Raw genomic sequence first — 22,784 nt, 5'->3', positions numbered from 1 at the left:
TTGATGACAAAGATACATTGCTAATGTTGGATAATAAAGTACACGGCAATAACTGGGATAAGAGTGACCCCAATGCTTTAAAAAAAATAAAACAAACCCAACAAAAAAACCAAAATCCCCAAAATCTGCTAAGAAAAAAAAAAAAAAAAAAGAAAAGAAAAAGCAGCTCAATTTCCAGATCTAGACAAAATCTCACTTGCTTTTTTGCTTTTCTACCCGTTGGTTTCTGCTGTGGAAGAAGATGTTGCTGCTGGTTCAGCACCTCCATGTTAGATCCTCTATGAGTAAATGCACCGAGTAAACACAAAAGTCCAAAGGCAGAATGTTCAGCTGTGAATCACTGACAAGGGGAGCACCCATGGAACGAACGCTTTTGCTTCTCCAGGAGATCATCTTCCCGTCTCTTCCTTTCTGCAGGGGGATTCAAGAGGAGCCAGCCTCTCCTTTAGACTTCTTTTTCTGTTCCCTTTTTCATTCTTCTGCTGAATACCTGATCAGGCAGGTGATGCTACTGGAAGGATTCACAATCTTTAACACATTCCTATGGCAACAGTAATATACTGTACTAATGCACAGGAGCAAAGGATGCTAAGACTAAGCTGCATGAACAGGGCTCGCTCTTTGTCTCCACATAAAAATGGAGCATCTTCAGCCAAGAAAAAAAGAGCCAATCTTGGCTTGTCTTGGTTTGTGCTAAGAGAGGAAGAATGATGTAGAGAAATCCAAACAAACAAACAAAAAAACAAAAGGCACAAAATATTGATGACTGTGGGAAGGAATCCGCCAGGTCACTGCCACATAAAATCCTCCCTATCACTTGCTCTAGTCCAAGTCTTCATCATGCAAAGGTGCCTAAAAACGAGATTGACCAAAAGCTGTGTTTGGCCTTGATTGTAGCACTACTAATTAGCCAGTCCCCTCGTTACACCAGAGTGATCTCCACGTCCTCGATCTTCTCCATGGGCCGGCGGTGGTGCTGTGTCGGGGGCGGTGGAGCTGCTCGCACCTGCAACATTCAGAACCAGCCTGTGACTACCACAAAATGGCCAAATCCCACCAGAAACCCCTCACATCTCCTGCACAGACTCCTCCAGGGGCTCACCCCTTGAGATAATGCAAACAAACAGGCTGTGTTCCAGCTGCATGCAGCTCCAGTGCTCTCCAATTCAGCCATCAGAGATTTTCCTTACGACCTGTCACACATTCTCTCCAGGGTGGCAATCCCACATCTATTCCATGGATAAGCCAGGATGTAAACATGGGAAAGGCTCATCACATGCTGACTCTGATGGTGCTTTTGCTTGGAATTTCTGTGGAGTAGGAACTACCAGAGTGTTTTGCTGCATCTGACTCACTGATATTTCATTAATCACTGACCTTAACACAACCAAAACTTGATGTTGCTTTCACACTCTGCCACATCAGTTGTCTCCTGACAGAGATCATCTTTAGTGCCAACAGGGTTTTTAGGACACCATTTCAGAATACACCAGACTTGCTGTGGAAAACATGAACTGTGGAGCAATCCTGCCCCAAACTGCCCAATACTACTGGCATATTCAAAATATATTATTTGAATATCCAAAAATATTCTTTTTCTGCAACCTCATTCACTTAGAAGGCCAGGAAAAGACAAATGTTATGTCTTAGTATGATTTAGTTTAGGGCTTTGGAACCTCCAAAACTTGATTTCAAAATTAATTGTAGGAGATGCATTTTGTCAAGTTCTAAGTGATTTAATTCTTCCCTTTCTGGCAAATGTCCTTTTTCTAGGCAGCAAAGACAACATAAAATCTTCATCATTAAGAATCATGATCCAAACCCCTCAAACCAAAGGGGTTGGAAAGAAATAGAATCCCAAATGTGCAGGGAACTGCTGGAAAGCAGGAACTGTATAAAGCATAGGACTGACCTCTTCTGGCATTTACTCCCCACCTCTTTGTCAGCTCTGTTTAGGGGCTGTTACCCTTTGAACATCAGTAAAAACCACAGGATTTGCTGGTCACTTACAGGCCGCAGTTTGCCATAGGAACTTTCCAGAGGAATTCGTGGAGGTTGGGAGAATCCAGAGGACTCTGAACCAAAGCTGTTTTCTGAGGGAATAAGCAACATTCTGTTACAAAGAAGCCCCTGAGAATTGCTGAATTTCTGTTGCAAAAATGCTCTTTTTTTCTTTTTTGCCCCCCTCTCTGAAAGGCTTCTAAAGGAAGCCTTTACCCATAATGTTTGCAAATTTCTCACCATTTGTCGACGGAGATCTGGGGAAAAACTGGGATCCTCTTTTATCTGGGCTGGGATAGGGACTGGTGGGAGGCTGGTCATATAGAGGCAGTGGTGGCAGAGAGTTGTTAGCCTTTGGAGTCGGGGACACCTGGGCCAAAAAATCAGGAGAGGCTGCAGCAAATCCTCCTCGGCAAATTTAACACACACATACCGGTTTCCCAACCCATCCCTATTCTCCAGCAAGTTCCCTCCTGAGAAAAAACAGCTGGCAGGAAAGTTTGGGAAGGAAAGCCAAGGTATCCAACAGGGATTCAATTTTTTCAAATCACAGGTTGCCACTGAGTAGAAATTTTCAGCCTCTCCCAGGTAATTCAGAGAGGTTTTTTGAAGGTTATTTGAAACAAAAAGGTTGCTCGGCCAAGTGGGATTCACACAAAAGTGTTGAGATCACGAGCGTTATCCCTGCCCAAATGCATTCAAATGCTCGTTTTCATGGTCTTCCTAAATCAAGGAATAAAAATACTGAAAAATTTCATTGTAGAAAACATGGAAGTGCAGTTTCTATCTCCAAACTACACTACAAATGGAATGTGTCTGATTTTCTAGTACGATATAAGGATTATAGAACTAGGCTGTGGAAATGAGGATGTTTTTGCAAAAATTACTGTAATCCAAAACTTGGCAGTATCCTGCCCCTCAAAATTGAGAGGATACAGAACAGATTTAGGTATGAAAACACTAAATTAGGGCTGAAAGAGCCTGTAATTCTCTTTTTGCCAGGTTGTGTCTGACATCTCAGTCTCTCATCAATGAATGATAGGAAGTGAACTGTGAATTTTCTCCTTTGATTCATTTCTATCCAAATATCTACCTTTATTCAAAATTTTGCAAAAATACATCAGTTGATAGTTATTAGCTGTGTAAGAAATTAAAATGCAAGCACTGAGGGCTTGGGTTTGTTTTATTTTTTTCCTTAAATTGGTTTTGATTGTTTTTTTCTTAAATAGCTTCTGATTTTTTTTTTTTTCTTAAACCAGTTTTGATTTTTTTTCCCCCTGAAGAAGCGACAGATCTTTACAAATTGCCCAAATACTAAACCAAGCCAACACCTCTTTCCATACCTGGATATCCCCAATCCACTGAGTCTCTCCATTCTCTGAGGCCGTGAGCTCTTCAACCAACACCGAGGGGAAGACGCCGACACGGCCGTTGAATTCTCCCTCCCAAAAGCCATCATCATCCTGGTTTTCCTTGTTCAGGATGCGGATGATGGCTCCCTCTGGGAAGGACAGCTCATCATCTGTCTGCCCCTCGTAGTCATAAAGTGCTTTTACAAAACAGACTGCAAAATGGAAAAGGAAAAACCCAATGAGCTAAGAAAAATATTTAAGTACACGCAAAGTTTGACAGTTGGAGCTGGTGATTTTGAAGTTCTTTTAAAGATTCTATTATTGCTGAGATAGATTATTCTGGTTTTCCTTAATTTTAATCTCAGTTGTATGAGCTGAAGTGGTGAATTATGCAGATTTAATAGGAGAGAGATCATTACTGAGATAATTACTGGGAATGGCTGTGTTCAGATATGAATCAGTCTCTCTCTGCAACTCCCTGAAAGGAGGTTGTGGCCAGGTGGGACCTTTTATCACAGAGATAAGACAAGAAGAAATGGCCTCCAATTGCACTAGGGGAGGTTCAGGTTCGATGTCAGGGAAAATTTCTTCCCTGAAATAGTGATTAAACACTGCAACAGGCTGGGAAGTGGTGGAGTTCCCATGCCTGAAGTGCTAAAAGAATGAGCAGACTTTGCAATGTGGCGAGATTTGGTCAAAGGCTGGATTTCATGATCTTGGAGCTCTTTTCCAACCTTAATGGTTCTGTGATTCCATGAAATCTGGTAAGATCTCCCCAACTGGATGTCCAGAGAGTTTTCAAGAGCCAGCTGGTTATCCTTTGTATCTTTAACTGGAATTTACCATTGGAGTCTCCGTTGAGGCTGCCTGGCACCAGGTCAGTGTCCGTGGAGTTGTTGGAGGTGTGGGATCGGGAGTCCAGGGCAGCCAAGGACTGGAGCATGCTCAGGAGGCTGCTGGAGGTTGGGAATTGCAGGTACTTCTCTGGCACATACCCCACCTGTCCCGCTTTGTTCCGTGCCTGTGAACCAACAACAGGAGCCATTCTCTGCTTGTGAACACTGCTCTGGAAAGAACCCCAGCATTCTCTCCCATCCCAGCTTCTACCCTCAAAGAGTTCATGGAAAGAAGCTCAGAAAATGATACCTTTACCCAGTCTTCCATATCTCCATCTTCAATGACCTCCAAGACCTCGTGTTCCTCTATGGTCAGTTCATCTGGCTGAGAAGCCTGAAATGTAGGACAGAAAGGATGGAAAAGTGGCTTTAAGGGCAAGGCATGGGCAATGGAAAGAACCTTCCCATCCAGACTTTAATTAGAAGTGATGTTTTTTTTAAAAACTGAAAGCTTTAACATAATTTAAAACATCCCAATGAAGGTTCTGCCATTCACAAAAACCCTTCTTCCTCAGAAGGGACAGATGGAACCTCTCTGAATCTCACCCGATCAGAAAAGAAAACCTCAAGCGTGAAAGGCACATTTATTATTTGTTTTTATATAATTCATTTTTCTAATCAGTTAAAAAACAAATCACTAACCTTATAGGAATAAACAACTTTGCAGGTGAGAGGGTAATTTCTGAGAGTACCAGAAGGACTAGAACTGCTGTCATCAAAAACATCCATGCTGTCTTCAAACTCTTCACCTTCCTCCTTTTCTGCATCAGCATTGACCTGGTAAAACAAATTCCAGTTGGCATTACAGCAGCTGCTAAAAATTGGTGAAGGAGTAACAATAAAAATGAGCTGGTTAGTATTTTTCAGTGTGTGTTTTGTATGACTTATTGTTATTGAAAGTAACTCAGCTGGATTTCTTTGTTCAAGCACGAGCACATGTAGGACTTGAAAAAGTACTGCAGATGATTTTGGAAGCTCCAGCTCAACTGCTGGACAGTTATAAAATCCATTTTTCACATAAGCTGTGACTAAAGTACTTTGGAGATGCCATTGCAGAGGCACAAAAAAACAGTTTAATGGAAAAAAAGAGAATTTATGCTACTGAAAGATTAATGTACCTGTGACCACAAGTTATAAAATAAATCTGAAGTGGAAATATTTAAAGTTTAAAGAAATAAACCCCCAAATCAACCTTCTAGCTGGTGTATTCCGCACAACAGTTTTTCTGCAGTGTATCACAAAAATTCTTAGAGACAGGAAGATTTGTAAAAACTTGCTATAAAAGTTTTAATAAAACCTGAAGTCAATGTGCTGGAAAAATACAAGTTTGGGTAAGGCTGCCATGAGCTGTGCTTTGGCCTTGTGCCCAGGTTATGTTTTGAATAAATACTTTATCTCATGTGAAAAATGATGAATTATTCTGTGAAAACACTTCTGTGAATCAAAGGCAACACTGTTATGTAGAGCCATCTTCCCTGTGTTTATTCCTATTAATCTGGGAGTGAATTTGGTGTTCCCCATAAAAAGTGAGAGACTGATTAAAAAAAAGTTGAGCCTACAAATTCCCTGTGCAGTTTCCCTAAACCAGCTCTCTGACAGCTTTGCTCTTCTAAGTCTGGACTAGAAGAGCACAAAGCTTTGTCATGTTCTGACTTAATTAGTTTTTATGTTACTATTTCCAAACCAAATCCTTGCAGTTCTTGTGATTTTCTTCTCCCTCACTAACCCTCATTCAAGACCAGTTTGCCTCCATCTCTCCTTCAGTGTGTTCATGGATGCTGGGATAACCAAAACGTTGTCCTACAGCTGGGCAATGCTTTGGGAGATCAGCAACCAACTATAAATTGTGGCAAATTTGAGGTTTCCCCTCCTGTTTCTCTGCCTTTTGCTGTGCATGGTCCCAGCAGCCAGGGCTGACATCCAGCTGGGACATCATGGAAATCAGCAAATCATGTCTAGAAGGTTTGGGCAACATCTGCTGCTGGTTTTCTAACACGAGGAGGAAAAACATGCCTTCATTTTCAGCGCGGGGGCTGCTCTGAGCTCCTTGGCTGCAATCATTTGGGAAGCAGACATGGAGAGGGAAAACAGGAAACTGAGAGGTTTGCTTGATACAGCTCATCCTTCTGCAGAGTCTGGGATGGAAGATGGCATCAGCAAGGAATAAATGTATGGGACAGAAGGACACTAAAGGTGTGGGACATGCAGCAAACACAGGAAGAAATGCAGTGGAGGTGATCAGAAAAGCAGATTATATACATGCAAAAAAACCAAAGTAAATATAAATATAGACAGAAATAGAAATCTATCCTCTTTTGTTGCACATATACACAGATGAGTCCTGTCTCTCTTCCCTGGGAGCAGAGTCTGACCCCCCTGGCCGTCCCTTCCTGTCAGGGAGTTGTGCAGAGCCACAAGGTCCCCCCTGAGCCTCCTTTTCTCCAGGCTAAGCCCCTTTCCCAGCTCCCTCAGCCTCTCTTGGGGCTCCAGCCCCTTCCCCAGCTCTGTTAAACACTGCCCACTCCTCCAGACTGGAGTGAAAGTGCTGCTTGTTACAAACTGCAGTAATTCCTCTAAATTTTGGCATAACTTTGGTCCCAGTTCTAAGAATTCCATCTCTGGGCTGTCCCTTTCTGGCTTGCCAAGGTCAACAAAGCCTTTTTCAAATACAGGAGCCTACGTAAGTGTAAAAGGGGAAAATGAGACTCAGAGCTGAACCTCCCAGGCTGTGGCAGTGCGTGGGACCAGCACGGGGGGCTCAGTTCCAGGGCCAACTGTGCCATGTCTGGGGACACTGGGAGTGAGGGATTGGGAGCAGCCCAACAGGCACAGAGGGAAGTTAAGGGAGGTGGAGTACAAAAAGAAATTAAATAAATTACTGTTTAACACAGCTATGCAACAAATCCTCATCTATCGTGACCAGAGAGGATCTGAAGTGAAACTCAGGAGGGGAATGAATTTCTTTGGGATTCTGGAGGGCTGACATTTGGATCTGCACACTCAAAGATCTCAAGATGACATTATAAACTATTAATGAAACTTCAAAGAAACACAGGCCTTAAACACTTCCAGAGATCCAGGGGCAGCCACAGCTTCTCTGGGCACCCTGTGCCAGGGCCTCCCAGGGAACAATTCCTTCCCAATATCCCATCCAACTCTGCTCTCTGGCAGTGGGAAGCCATTCCCTGTGTCCTGTCCCTCCATCCCTTGTCCCCAGTCCCTCTCCAGCTCTCCTGGAGCCCCTTTAGGCCCTGCAAGGGGCTCTGAGCTCTCCCTGGAGCCTTCTCCTCTCCAGGTGAGCACCCCCAGCTCTCCCAGCCTGGCTCCAGAGCAGAGGGGCTCCAGCCCTGGAGCAGCTCCAGGGCCTCCTCTGTATCCCACCCTAAGTCAGGAGCAGCCCCAGGAGAGATGCCAGGGCCCTGGGCAGAGGTTTCCCCCTCAGGATCCGTACCAGGTGCGCGGAGCCGTTGTTGGTGACTGAGGGCAGGTTGGCCCAGCGCTCGTTCTCCAGCTCTTCCATCACCTGGTTCATGGCACTCTTCAGCCACGTGTCCACGGACACCCCGATCTGCTTCAGCAGCTCCAGCCGGGCCTCTGCCTTCAGCTTGATGATCTGGGGACACAAACACACACAGAATTCCTCAGGATCCCGCCTTGCCCTGCAGCTTTTTCTGATCCACGGACCATCTGGATGGCTCCCAAAGCTGCTCCCCATGGAAATGAGTCCCACTCCTCATTTCCTTGCCTGCAGGAATGTGGTGTAAGCCAAGACACAGGGAATGGTTTTCTGGAGGCTCAGCCAGTCTCAGCAGTTGTTTTTTAAAGTAACACCTCTGAGTTTATGCTCACTCCCAATTCACACCCTTAAGTTGATCAGTGTAGCTTTAAAGTCCAACAACCCAGTGCTTCCCAAGACTTCTAAAATTAGGAATATGCACAGTGCAGACCTTTCCAGGTGGTGACTAAGCTGGATGTGAAACACAAACAAACCTGACAGGATACACACACCCCCCCCTCAACACCAACTCCCAAGCGAGGCTGTTTTCCACCAGCACGTGCCAGAGAGCACAGGAAACTCATTTGTTATGGAAGCACAATATGTTAATAATCCCCAAATTAAGTAACTATCGCACTCCAACCAACAGTTTCAGGGTTTTTGTCTTCAGAACAGCATGAAAATGGAGGTTTTCTGACAGCTGGGTTCACTTCAGCATACTGGCACATTCGCTGGCTGATGGAGCCAAGGATTTAACAAACTCATGGCAAAGCACCGCCCTGATCCAAATTAGTTCACACTCTGAACAGGAGGGATGGGAAGAGCAGCATGAAGAAATTCAGGATTTCGGCAAGAGTGGATTTGCAGCAAGAAGAGGAGGGCAAACCCAGGGATAAAATTGTGGATATTTTTGGGCAGACCAGCCCTCTCAGCACCCTCCTGCTGCCCTTGCTCATGAGAGGAACAAAAATCAAGTGATTTCCCAAAAATTCTTCAGTGAGTCACTGATGGTGGTAACAACTGAAACCCACGGAACCATCCTGGAATTCTGCCTGCACTCCTTTTCACAGCATTTGTCATTTTTAACAACTAACAAAGTTTCATCTCCTTTCTCTCCCTTGCAGCCCTTCCCACAGGGATCTGAAGCACCTCACTGCAGCATGCCTGACACACCAAGCACTCAGTAATACTGGGAACCTGAGAAAAAACAGCAAAAACAGGTGAGTTCAGGCAAAAATTAGAGGGAAATTCCCTTTCCAGTAGTGGCTGAAGCACAGCAGACTATGAAGAATATGTGTACAGTGAATTCAAATGCCAAGGGGTGCCAGGCAGATATTTATCTCTTACACAAATCCTTACTTTATACAAAATTTTGTGTTGAGCTGAAGTGATATAAGTATTTTTCTTGTTTTTGACATGCTGCTGCACTTACAGAATCACAGAATTGTATCTTTCTACTAAGAAAATGAATCAGAAAAGAAATTAATGTTAACTTGATTAAGCTGAACCCCTAAAGATGTCTCCATTTCCACTTAATTTGTGAAGGTGACTTTAAACTTGTCTCAATCAAACCACTTTTGAAAGATTATTTTAAATTCATCATAGAAGAAACATGATTTTTCAAGAGTAGGTCAGTTGTAAGAGGGAAATTTATGATGTCAGATGCATCTTCAAACAGCTACAGCTGCATGCACACCCTCTCCCCCTTAATCAGGGCTGGAGAAAGGAGGATGGGACAACTTTGAGAGGTGTTTCCCATGGGAAAAGCCAAAGCCACTGAGCCAAGGGAAGTTTCCACTTCATGCAAGAGGTCTCCAGGAGAATGATTAACAGTAAGTAGTGTTCAGAGAGCTGAGAAAAGGAGGAAACATTAAATATATTAATGTGCAGCCCTTCTCTCCTGCTTCTGAGCATCTGAAATTCTGAACAAACCCACTCCAACCTTGGAGCTGCACAGGGCAGGGAGAACAATCATGTCAAAGGCAACTTATTTACAGAATCCCAGAATGTTTTGGGCTGGAAGGACCTTAAATCATCCAGTGCCACCCCCTGCATGGGCAGGGATGCCTTTTGCTATCCCAGGGTGCTCCAAGCCCTGTCCAGCCTCGCCATGAATATATAAATATATATACATAAATATTAATGCATATATTTACTTGTGGAGTGAAGTAGCTTTGCCCTAACTTGTCTTTACATCCTGACACTTTCCCTGAGCCTCCACCAAGGAATTGCTCAGCCCGGTTGCTTTGCTGTTTACCTCGTTATGCAATTTCCAATTAGGCTGAGTTATGCTACAGCAATAAACATCAGTCCAGGCTGCTACAAACATCTGCAGTTGCTGTTCGCCCTCGCTCTACTGTAGTTTGTTTGTACAAATTGTGAGCTAAAATAAACAAGCTGCTCCAAAATCCTTGAGTGTACTTGACAAGAGGGTTTAATTCAACGTACCCAGCAAATCCAATGGAGTTCCCCCTCCCTGTTTACACCCAGGAGCATTAACAGTCAACAAATGTTTGTTCCAAACCACAAATGTTTTGAGTTGCATTCCATTGCAGACAAGCCATAAAAGTACCAGGAGCATTAGGTCAGGTCTGCACTTGAAACTTATTTACAAGCTGAAATTATATTTTCACCTAAATAATGATGGTGGTAGACCAGAATTAACAGCTTCCTATCTGTAGGAAAAATACAAATAAAGTATTACTCAGGAGCAGAACTTTATTCTGCTTCTCACACAGGGACATTTAAACATGATTTAGTGGTGGCCTTGGCTGTGCTGGGTTGGACTCGATGATCTCGGAGTGACTTTCCAACCTCAGTGACTCCGTGATTCCATAAAGATACAAACATTTCGTTCAAACATCAGCATCCCTGAATTTTCTGGGCTTTGATGCTTTCATTATGCCAGAATAAAATGTTAACTATGAAGGAAACAGTAGCGATTTCGCCAGCATTTCACCATATCATGTCACAAGCTTTTCTGAAAGTCCTGTTCCCTTGAAAGATCATCCCATTAAAAACTAAACAAGGCTTTAACCATTGGTTTCCCCTGCCTCTCACTGGATGGTCCCCAGGGACACTCATGCTGTGCCCCCCTGACTGAGTGACCTCCACTGAAAAACTCCAAAATATCTTAAATCAAGTGACCCCCTGGCATTCCCTGCAGCTCTCAGCATCTCCAGGAAGGCAACTGAGCTTCCAAAGCCCAGGAATGCTGGAATCCAGCACTGGCTCTGAAATCTGGGTGCTGCCCAATTTTCATTGTTAGGAAGTCTCACAGCAGGACAAACATTTTCCTGTGTAACAGTGAAATTGCTGTTTACAGTCCCCAATTACTGGTTAATAGCTCAGGACTGGGGTATTTTTACACTGATTAAAAAACCATCAGCCACCCACAAAATGTACAAACTCTTCTGGGGGTTCCTGCTTCTCTGAGCTGTTCTTTCTGCTAGGAGGATCTAAGAAGATGAAAGGAAAAACCACCCAAGTTTTAGAAAATATAAACACTGTTATCTATTCCTCACATACCTAAGGTTGCTTTACACAGAAGATGCAATAGTTTTGTTTATTTACTGTTCCAGTCTTAATTAAGCAATGGTTTTAGACCCACAGCTTACTCAAGATGAAGATACACAACTGCTCTGCAAGGCATGGAAATGAAACCCAGCAGGAACATTACAGAGCTGTTCCCTCTTCCCAGGAGAGAAAAGGGCTGGAAAGAAACCCAGAGTTCCCACAAACACCTCGGATCCAAGTCCTTCAAAGCCATTTATAATGGTGTTGGGGTAAAAACCACACAAAAATGCAGCAAATGTTGCCCCTTCAATATTCTGGTTTAGATTTTTGTTAAACCAGTTTTAAATGGATTTTCCCGAAAGCAGAGTTGCTTTACCTGCCATGGCTTTTCAAGGTACAGAACAAACCCTGGGCCTTGCCCAGATTTTTTTTTTCTCTTGAAGAATTCAGAATTAATTCTTTTACACAAAAGTTGCACTTAGGAGCTTGGCCAGATACTAAAATCAGATTAAATTAGGATTTATGAGGAGACTCAAACCATCTTCCGTGAGAAATGTTTTATTCTACTGCAATGTATTTTCAGTAGCAGGAAAAAAAATATCATAGAATCACAGAATCCTGGAATCATCTAGGGTGGAAAATCCCTGTAAGATCATGGAGCCCAACCATTCCCCCAGCACTGCCAAGGCCACCACTGACCATGACCCAAAGTGGTTGAACACTCTCATCTGGCAAATTCTTTTAGCCAGGAAGAAATCAATGTGGCAAGATTCTGGCAAAACATTCTGGAAAGCCATTATCTTTATTTCTGTCCCCATTTAGAAACACTTTTTTGCTGAAATTCTAGGCTTTTTAATTAAAAAAGATATTAAAATGAAATAGTATTAAAATTAAATCATTCTCTTCAAGAAAAGTCAAATTTTGGGCCACTGGAATTATGATAGAGTGATAGGCAGACATGATTATAAATCAATTTGATTGATAATTAAGGAATAATTATAAATCAATATAAAAAAGAAATTCAAATAAGGAATAACTATAAATCAATTTGATTTATAATTAGGAATGCCCTAAACTTCTCAAAACCCAAAGTGAGTCTTATTCCATGCAGTTCAGTTTTAAATCACAGCCCACTGTGTTAAAGAAGGGGTGTATGAGGAAATAAACCAAAAAATTCAACTTGCAATGCCTTGCTGAGGTTTGGGGTGGGAAAACCCAAAGCCGTGGCAAAACCACCCCAACCAAAAAGATAAATCCTGTCCAACACAACTCACCTAAAATCTGAATCCTTTTTCTACAGCAGGTGGGGAATTAACTCGTAAATTACATTTTCTACCACAACACTGAGTGAGTTTCTTTTCTAAGTGGGAGGCTGGGCAGGAGGTTTGTACAGCAATTCCAGGAATTAATTTATATGCTAAATAATCTGCATGGACTGAAATCCAACGAGGCTGTTGGGGTGAAGCAAACAGGAAATGAGGCACTGGCATTCATAACACTTCTCCCAAGAGAATTCCAAGGTTAAGGAAACAGAGGGGAAGCTATTCCTGGAAAAGAATCTACCTGCACAGCTCCAGCCCAACTAACAGATGGGTTTTGCCCAAGCTTGGGCACATAAAACATTAAAGATTCCTAAGTATTGAATTTGTAGGGTTTAAGAAGTGGCTCTCAAGGTGTTGGGAACGGGGCTTGAATAGAAATCTGTAAGGATACAAATGTCTGTAAAATGTATGTAAGCAACCATTTATTATCACATTTCTCTGTGGTCCTGGGGTGAACGCTGGTTCTTCATAGAGAGAAAAATGTTATGGACATTTCAGAGCCAAAACATTCAGTAAGATTCAGCAGAGGCTGGATTAGAGACACCTCCAAAGCCCATCACCTTCCACTATCCCAGGCTGCTCCAAGCCCTAGTGTCCAATCTGGCCTTGGACACTTCTAGGGATCCAGGGGCAGCCACAGCTTTTCTGGGCACCCTGTGCCAGGGCCTCCCCACCCTTCCAAAGAACAATTCCTTCCCAATATCCCACCTAACCCTGCCCTCTGGCAGTGGAAGCCATGCCCCTTGTCCTGGCACTACCCACTGTGTAAAAGGCCATTCTCCCCCTCACTAAACTGCTTTTCACCATGAGAGTTTGAAATTCCTACTCTGTGGATGTCACTGGGATTTTTCCAGGCCAGTCCTCAATCTGCTGACCTGGAAAGCCCAACAACTCCCACACATCTCCTGCAGGGAAGGCACCTGGTTCCCTGCACAGCTCTCCCAGCCTTTGCTTCCTGAGCTCAACCAGAGATGGCAGCGAGTGGCATTTTACAAATTCACCTTTCCTTTGAATTAGGAGCCTCACTCCCTGGAAGTGCTCCAGGCCAGGTTGGACAGGGCTTGGAGCAACCTGGAATAGTGGAAAGTGTCCCTGTTCAAGGCAGGGGTTGGGACTAAATTGATCTTGAAGGTCCCTTCCAACCCAAACCATCCCGTGATTCTGCAACTCCATTTCATTTATTTTCCTGAAGCATATGGAATTCACTTTGTTCCCACTGTGCCACAACACAGCAATAAATATCCACTGCCAAATACAAGGAGAGGGAGAAATCAGCCCCCCATGTACAATTAAAAATGGCCCTACACCTCTGAGCTGATCAAACCGAGTTAACAGCACCACAATGAGCCTTAACCAGATCTAATCTGGCACAAACACTCTCTGGAGAGCTGCAGATATCCTGATGAGGAGACAAAATGCATCTCCCTAAAATTAAGTGGGAACAGAATTGATTGCTGTGGAGGCCCAAAGACCTGGGAAAAATGAGAACCCTCCCACCATCCTGGAGAAGAATCATGTCAGCCCTGGCACAACTGAACTGCCTGGGGAGATCCATGCTGGAGTCTTTGGCCTGAGAGAGGAAAAATGAGATGAGAAGAAGAAATTTCCTGTGCTGGCACTGCTGAGGCATCTTCAGTCCTGGGGGCAGTCTTGGGCCCCTCAGAAGAAGAATATTGGGGGGCTCGAAGTTTCCAGGGAAGGGAACAGAGCTGGGGAAGGGGCTGGAGCCCCAGGAGAGGCTGAGGGAGCTGGGAATGGGGCTCAGCCTGGAGAAAAGGACGCTCAGGGGGGACCTTGTGGCTCTGCACAACTCCCTGACAGGAGGGGACAGCCAGGGGGTTGGGCTCTGCTCCCAGGCAATTTCTGTCTCCAGTCACTGAAAAATAAAGGGAGTCAAATAAAGCTCAATTCCTTCCTTCCTGCTGCTATAGAAATCAAAGCTGAAAACACCAAAGTCCTACTTCAACTACCTGAATTGGGTGAGTGACAACAGAGAAGCTCCAAGAATGGTTTATTTTCACAAATTATCGGTTTTCTATATCAATTTCCAAATTCTTAATTGATCTCCTTTACAGCTGATGCCTGAGTTTTGCCACTTTCAATTTGAAGGAGCACCTTGTGCACTCAGGGCTTGCCTTTATCAAAGTGGTTCAATGCTGCAGGGAAAAGGATGGAATCCCCCATGATCTAAACTACACAGTGTGTCATTAACTACAGTCAATTTTACTGCTTTGCCAGGGCCAGAGATACAATCACTCAAAATCTAACATTATTTTAACATTTCCTTTAAAAATAAGCCATCAACTAAAACAAAAAAACCCCACCAAAAACCGCAAACAACACTTTAACAAACACCAATTTTTTTCAATTTTAACATGAAAATGTGTGTGCTGGTTTTCAGTTACAGTCACATCTGCCACATATCACCTGCACAGCAGCACTCTGCTGGAATTCCTAATTTTCCCTCAATTCTAATCAAGGAGTTTGCTCCCTGAAAACATGACAAGGAAAAACAGCTGTTATCCTAGGGAGAAAAAGATCAGAAATAACCCACTGAGCTGTAGATGTGCCAACCTGAGGCTTTTATTCATCTTGTAGAAGATAAAAAAAAATTGGATTCTCCAATATTTCCTGATCCTGAGTGCATTTTTACTCAATTCCTTTGCTGTACTTTCAAATTACACCTGTTTCCACATCCCTGTACTTGTTAAATCCAGTTATCCATATGGAACAGCTCCTCAGCTCCTCCCAGGGCTTAGATTTCCCTGAATTCAGGGTCTCCAAGGAAAAGGGCAGTGAGATGAGCACATCTATGGCCAATACACCATGGAGAAGAAACTTTTACCAATAAAAATCCTCTCTAAAAGACCTGACTCAGCTCATCCTGCTTTTTAAGGCACTGGAACAATGAGGATATAAAAATCCCCAAAGAGAAACAGGCAAGTGGAAGATGACCAAAGCAGAAAAAACTAATCCCAATGTGCTTGTGAAGTTCTCTACCCCTTCAGGAATGATGAGGACAGAAAAGAAGGAAGAAAGTGGATTTGCAAAGGAAAAGGAGTGAGTCAAGAAAGCAAAATGGGACAGAGCAGACATAAAAATTTCCATAAAAGGAGAAAAATAAAGTAAAACCCAAATTTCTGTGTCATCCTCACACACCTTCAGATGTGATACCAGAACAAACTCCACAGCCTCCCTACAGCCGAAATAACTTTTTGCACAAATACCACTCCCCAACCCAACCCTCAGTAATTCCAACTCAATCAGTTGCACTTAAATATGCAGGAATGTTTGGTTTTCACACACTGGAAGGAATTATAATTGCATTCCCAAAGAAAAGGTTTTAGGTCAAAGCTCAGGTTGTTCTTCTCCAGGATTTTATGTGCAAAAATCTCTTGTTTAATTCGTGGTCTTGAACTCAGTCTTAGAGGAGTGAGGACCAACAAGGCTAAAAGAAAAAGCCATTCCTAAGTGTAAATAAAATCTCTCTAAATTCACTTACTGGGTGATTTGGAAAAAAATGAACAATGCTATATTATAAACAGCTTTGGAGGCATTACAGAAAAGTCCCACAAAGTGGTTTCCACACTATCCCAAAAGCTCAGGGATAACTTCACATCTTTAAAATATGCATCAGAAGAGAAAGAAGTTGGCAAGAATCCCCCAATCACTGAGTTTCATACTCAAGTACTTGGCACTGGCACCATATTCCCTTGTAAAACAGGGCACGCATTAAATGTTAGGAAGATAAAGGATGGTTTAACTCCAACACACTGGAAAACCAGGAATATACATTATTTGTCTGTATTAGCTAAAACACATGTCCTGGAGAAAATAAGCTATAAAACTTCCACTTTCCATCTCTCCTAAGTCACTTAAGTTCCAGACTGATTTAATTTGTACCTTTTATAATATTTTACTGCAAGAACTTTCTCTTTGGCAACTTCTTATCCTGAATTTATTTCTTGCTGCTGCTTCTATCTTTCATCCTTGCAGATTTAATCATTAACTATGTATGCATATACACATTTGTGTTGGAAATAATTTACTCAAACCAGGAATTTTAAACCACTTTCTGTAAGAATTAGGTTTTTTTTTTAAAAAGCATATTCTGCATTTGCTTAAAAAGGGGAGCCTGATAGTTCTCCTGCCAGGAGGAGGAATAATTTTGCTCTGTATTTTCTAACCCCTTCACCTGTAAATCACATTCCTAATTACATCAGGTACTCTGAGGTATGAGAAGCACTTCACTGAAACAATCAGGTTTCTTCTACAGTTTTAATTAAGCAACCCACTCATCCAAAACCCAGCAGAACAGCTCCTGATGACTGCAATGGGGTTTTTCAGTCAGTGGCCATGAAAACAGTCCACTTTTACCAACCCAACACTGGCAGCCAAATAAGCTGATTTTTTCATGAGTCTTAACACACAAGTCTCAAGAACCTCTGCAACCCATTTAAAAGCACCTCACAGTAAAATGAGAGATACAAGGATTATTTCCAGTGTTTTCCCATCAACAGTCAGATTTAGTTTGTGTATCAAAACCCCACCACAACAGCACGTGGCAGCTGCTTCTAGAACCTAAAAAATATGAAGACAGAGATAAAATCACCATTTTCTGGTATTAATGCCTTCAAGGAGAAGGAAATTAGTAAAAAACCTAAAACCAATAAGATTGTTTTTCAATGTGTTTCAGATAAAGCCCCTAGAGATTCTTGACCTTTGACAGTGAGAAATGCAGCTAAAGAACTCACTCTTCACCAGGAGGTGTTTTTAATATCACTCTTGTGATCTGAAGTTTCATTAAGTTCACTCAGTGATTTGACAAACACCAAATAAAGGGGGAAAAAAAATGACATCCTAAAATTCCTTGATTTTTGATGCTAAAAATACACATTTCCATCAAGCAAATGAAACAGCTGTAACAAACCTGTGGGAAGGAAGTGAAAATGCCAAAAGAATTTTCTTTTTTACCTCAGCCTTGCGGATGCTCTCCCTGGCTTCATCAATCTTCTGCTCCAGTTCTGCTCGGGTTTGCTCAGACATCACGGGCCCGTGGCATTCCAGCTCCTCCAGGGTCTGCCAGGAACAAGGAAACACACCACAGGTGCAGTAAATGCCAAAAGCAAACATTTGTGACAATCAGGGGAGTTACTCTTTTGTGGGATGCTGGGGTTGACCACCAAAGGTCCATCCCAGGAAATAAAAGGTGACGACAGTGGGAAGCCATTCCCTGTGTCCTGCCCCTCCATTCCTTGTCCCTCTGCAGCTCTCCTGGAGCCCCTTCAGGCCCTGGAAAGGGCTCCGAGGTCTCCCTGGAGCCTTCCCAGAGATGTCAGAACATTCTGGATGTTGGTTTTCTCCAGCTGATGCTGCGCTCAAGGATTGGAATTGTATGGATGACTGGGAAACTGGGCAGGGTGTGGTGAAAGCACAGCAGGCTCCTTCATGGCTAGATTTTTTGGGGGAAGAGCAAGGAACTTTTGAATTTATTCTCCCTCCTAAAAGACACATTCAACACATTCCAAAATCCAGCTGCCTGGCTGCCAAACACAGCCCTTGGCTCTTCAGAGCTGAGCCACAGGCACAGAAACAAATTTATCAATTCACATCTAATTTTATGTTTTCGCATTAGATTTAACAGCAAATTCCTCACAGATTTTCCTGGTGTGGAACAGACTTCTGACAGCCACGTGAATGCAGGTCCCAGGTTGTTGGAACCCTGGCACTGAGAATTTCAGGCTTTCTGTGCTGACAGGCACTGACCCCCAAGCAAACACTGCATTTGACCTGAGGCCACGGAACAGGCTTCCAGAATTGAGTGACAGCACTGGGATTGTGGGTGTGGAGTTTGAATAGAAGTGTGTAATATCACAGGGTGGAAAACTTAAGAGTTTAATGTTTTAGTATATAGTAATATATATAAAGCAAGATGAAGGATCTAGTGCGTAGATTAAATTCTTCTTTTTCATCTTCTTTATGAGTTTAGGTGATGTTTTGTAATTGGGTGAAAAAATCCACATTGTGGACCACGGGTGGTTGGTTATTGGGTTAAAAGTTAAAAAAAATAAATCTAGGTGTCATCTTGTTATTGGATAATTTATGCTTAAAAGACCTCAGAAAGAGTCAGAGACAGAGCCATTTTCTACCTTGTTAGCAAGAACTCACAACTCGTGAGACTGTACTATAGATAAGAATTAATAAACATCTGAGTCCAAACATGAAACTGCATCTCTTGAGCTTTAATCCCATCTCTAACAAAAGCAAAAAAAGATAAGAAATGCACACCAGGTAATTCCCTGGTGCTTGCAGCACCTCCTGTCCCAAGGAATGTGCTTTTCCCAGACCTACCCGCTGGCTGTGGACGATGTTCTTGTGCTCGCGGGCCACGCGCGTCGCCCATTTCCGCGCCTCCTTGTTCAGGCTGTGCTCCTCGGTCGTTCCTGTCTCCGACTCCAGCTGACGGCTCTGGGACAGGGAACAAGGGAATGAGTCAGGATGGCCCGGGCTAGCCCTGTGCCCACCTACAGGGTAACTTTGTATTATGTTTATCAGCCTGGGATCTTGTTTTTTATGAAACAAGGAAGGTATGACAAGAACTTCCTGGTGAACTTTGGGATGGTACCAAGTTGTGGGAAGGCAACTCCAAAAGCCAGAAGTTCACAAGAATTCAATTCCCAAAGTAAACAGGCATTAGAGGAAGCAAAGATCATGGAATCATTGAACGGTTTGGGATGGAAGGGAATTTAAAAGCCCATCCAGTGCCCCTCCTGCCATGGGCAGGGACACCTTCCCCTGTCTCAGGCTGCTCCAAGCCCTGTCCAACCTGGCCTTGGACACTGCCAGAGATGGAGCAGCCACAGCTTTTCTGGGCAACCTGTGCCAGGGCCTCTCCACCCTCATGGGGAAAAATTCCTTCCTAAAGATGAAAGGTTTAATGTGCCCAAAGGGCTCATTCTTTGTAAACTGTGATCAAACCACAAAGCCATCAAATATTTTAGTATGGCATGGCAGTTTCTGTCCAAAAATTTCTGTGTCTGCAAAACACCAACTGAAATTTCCAATCATATTTTTGATATTGTTCCATCTTACTCCTGCTTTTGTTGTGTCAATGACAAAAAGTTGTCCTCCTCAAGAAGTTCCAACTAAAGCAAGACAAAATAGTTCTCTACTGTCTACAGGCTGAACAGAACAGCAACATTTCCCAGCATGGAATTAGTGAAATCATTCCCAATCTGTCCGTCATTTTCATTTGCAACAGGGTTCCATCTTTGAAGATATCCAAAAGCTACCTGGACAATCACCCCTGTACAACCAGCTCTGTACAAAACAATCTCCAGAGATCCCTCACAACCTCAACCAGGCCCTATGATTTTTTTTCCTGATCCAGTCACTGCAATCCACAACCCCCCTGCACTCCTTTCTACCAAAAGTCCTGACATATTCCTGCCTCAGTCTTCAAGATCAACCAAAAAAATTCCCTTATAAAATGTGACTCAAGAAGAGAGAATACGCACAGAGCTGTTGAAGTGTGAAAGAAATGCCTGTGTCACAAATTTCTCACTCTGTATGGTTCAAAAAACACCATTTTTCTTCATCAGGTAGAGTTTGAAACTAGAGAAAAAGCCCAGAAGGATGAAAAGATTGTTTAGGCAGGAGAAATCCAAGCTTAGCCGTCAGGAAAGGCTAAGAGAGCAGAAAGACATGGAATTATTTTCAGGGTAGCTGGGAAGCCTCCAGCTGTTGCAGAAGAAGAGATGCTGTTATCAGGTATTTTAGCAGGAGAAGTGGGATGATTTGTGTTAAGGAAGGATGACAGTTTAATCACCTACACCAGCACTTGGCACAGACTGGGGTAAAACCAAGAAACATCAGGAGGTAAACTGAAAACAAGATTTTTCTGCCCTTTAGATTACACTGTCCTCATGGAAGAGACAAAAAATACTAACTTTGACCAACTGCCTATCAGGGGATATAATTGAAAAAGAGGCAAAACTAGCTCAGCTCATTACTTGCTCAGTGAAGTTCCTTGCCAAAACTGAACTTGGCCTCTATTTTGAGTGTCTGAAATGCCCAGCCAGCGTTATTTTCTAAGCACAGGGAATCGTCAGACAAGGTGTGGACCAGCCCAGAAGAGGAAGAGTAGAGGTACAGGCTGGGATGATTGGGTAGGAAGGTGAAGCTTCAGGTGAGGATCTCTTCATCCATGCCCTCAATTTAATTTTTTAATTGGTTTTATTGAGGTGGATTTAGAGAATCATATTCCTTCATTACTGACTTTAATTATTTCCGTTAAGCTACTCTATCGTAAACTTGCAGAAGACAACTCATGGATTTATTTAGGCACATCCAACCCTTAAGATAACATTTCACCTCAGTTTTTGCAACACAGCTTCTTCCACAGCTTCCACCTGAGCCTTAACCTGAGCAGAATCTTTGACATTCCCTCTTCCCTATGAAACATCTGAGAGTGAAAACAGCCCATAACATACTCTTAGTGTTCCCACTGCTCTTGCTCCTACTCAGCAGCTCATTTTCATATGGAAAGAATTCAGACTTTTCAGTCACTTGATAATCTTCTCCATTACTCCAAGTGTGATTTTGGGTTTTCGTCTATTTATCAAAAACACTTGACCATAAAAATGAATGAGGACTTTGTGGCTACTCTTCAAGGCTTACTAAAAAATTAAGGAATTTTATAGGATCAGACTTGTATTAGTTATTTATAAAGCAGTATTGCACCAAGGCAGACCTCACCCTAGCTTGAAGGTCTAAAAATAAAACAAAATAAAAATGCAGCCATGAAAAGCCTTAATTCTGTCCCCTCAGGGAAAGACAGACTGGACAGGAACATCAAGAAAATTAAAACCCAGCTGTCATTAAAATAGGTGAGAAGAAAGGAGCTAAACTAGATTTATTTGCTGTGGACAATGAGGTCCAAATTGTAGGGAAGAAGGTGGAGGGACTGAAGGGTCTGATCCTGATTTGCTCCATGAAGCTGAAGTGGTCTCAGGACTGGAACCTGGTGGTGCCAAGATGTCCAATGACTCAATTTAACCTCTTCCAAAAAGAGAGAGAAACCAAACCCACTCTCCGTGGCCAAGGGATGAAGGGAGAGCCAAAAAACCTGAGCTAAACATAGATGGACACTCTGCTGTTCCCTCAAGGCTTGGATTACAACGAAAACAGTGTTTAGTGCTAAAAATGCGATCAGTAAACCAACAGAAACTTCTGGATGGCTCCAAGCAGCTAAAAAAGCTTAGGGGCAGCAATGCTCTTTCTTAAATTAACAAAAGCATTCAGGCTGCAGACAAATGTCACTTCTCCATTTTGGTCTGAAACATTGGTGCAGGTGCAGGATTTGCCTCCCAACAGGCCCAAACTCAGCCTGTATTTTTATTTACCCAGTTATATCTGGATGCAGATGGCACAGAGCTGCCTTGAAAACAAAAAAAAAATTGGCTCTTGAGCCTCAAAGTTCCTTATTTTTGTGGCTGAGGCCTAAAAAAGTTCACTTCCAGCAAGGCAAAAAGCAAGGAACATTTATTGCATGCAAGACAGCGACATAAAACACATCTGAAAACCAGGCATTTCTGTTAAAAAGAGGTGAAAACAAGAAGTTTCCATGCCAATGCTGCAGAGCAACACTCTGGGGAGGAGGAAGGAACACACATGACATTTTTCACACAACTCATTGCTAAACTCAGCAGTTCTGAGAAAAGCATGAGCCAACTCTGGGGCTCCTTTTAGTCTGTTATTGCTGAACTCATTTAATTTTAATTTAGCCAACAGTGAGCTGGGCCTGACTCATATTTCAGTTAATTTCCAACATTTCAACTCCTCATCTTTAAAAATTAGGATTTTTTGCATAAAGGGTTTTTTCCCCCCTCAAACTAACAAAAAAAAAAAAAAAAAAGGACTTAAATCCACTATTATTATCACATATATATTACAATAAGACTAAAACCAAATCAACTTCCTATTGCTGCTTTATAGAACCACATGCTGCTTTTTAAACTAACAATTTTATATCATATTATTAATACTAGACATTATTATTATATGAATCTAATAAATTTATGAGGATACTGCAGAAAGAAAAAGGAACATCTGACTGGGGAAGGATGTTTTTGGCTTTTGTTTGGTGTTTTTTTTTTTGCTTTGATTTGGAGTTGTTTTGGTTTTTGTATTTGAAGTCTAG

The 22,784-nt window shown here is 42.7% G+C and overlaps 1 protein-coding gene across 3 annotated transcripts in view; it reads right to left on the bottom strand.

Moving 5' to 3' along the window:
- Nucleotides 1-20: 20 nt before the first annotated feature.
- The window catches only part of FCHSD2 (FCH and double SH3 domains 2), a 121,200-nt gene continuing 98,436 nt past the window's right edge, over nt 21-22,784 (bottom strand). For all 3 annotated transcript variants that reach the window (XM_083855410.1, XM_083855409.1, XM_083855411.1), the window contains 10 exons: nt 18,935-19,051; nt 17,558-17,662; nt 7,701-7,862; nt 4,892-5,026; nt 4,500-4,583; nt 4,197-4,374; nt 3,345-3,565; nt 2,242-2,371; nt 2,011-2,093; nt 21-1,006 (listed from right to left, as the gene is read on the bottom strand). In XM_083855410.1, the coding sequence (XP_083711536.1) occupies nt 923-1,006; nt 2,011-2,093; nt 2,242-2,371; nt 3,345-3,565; nt 4,197-4,374; nt 4,500-4,583; nt 4,892-5,026; nt 7,701-7,862; nt 17,558-17,662; nt 18,935-19,051 (1,299 nt within the window). In that variant the 3' untranslated portion in view covers nt 21-922. The remainder of the gene's footprint in view (nt 1,007-2,010; nt 2,094-2,241; nt 2,372-3,344; nt 3,566-4,196; nt 4,375-4,499; nt 4,584-4,891; nt 5,027-7,700; nt 7,863-17,557; nt 17,663-18,934; nt 19,052-22,784) is intronic.

This window comes from Zosterops lateralis (genome assembly GCF_965231275.1).
Source record: "Zosterops lateralis genome assembly, chromosome: 2".
Lineage (NCBI taxonomy): Eukaryota > Metazoa > Chordata > Aves > Passeriformes > Zosteropidae > Zosterops > Zosterops lateralis.
Note: the sequence above shows the minus strand (reverse complement) of the source record. Positions and strands in the feature narration are given on the sequence as shown.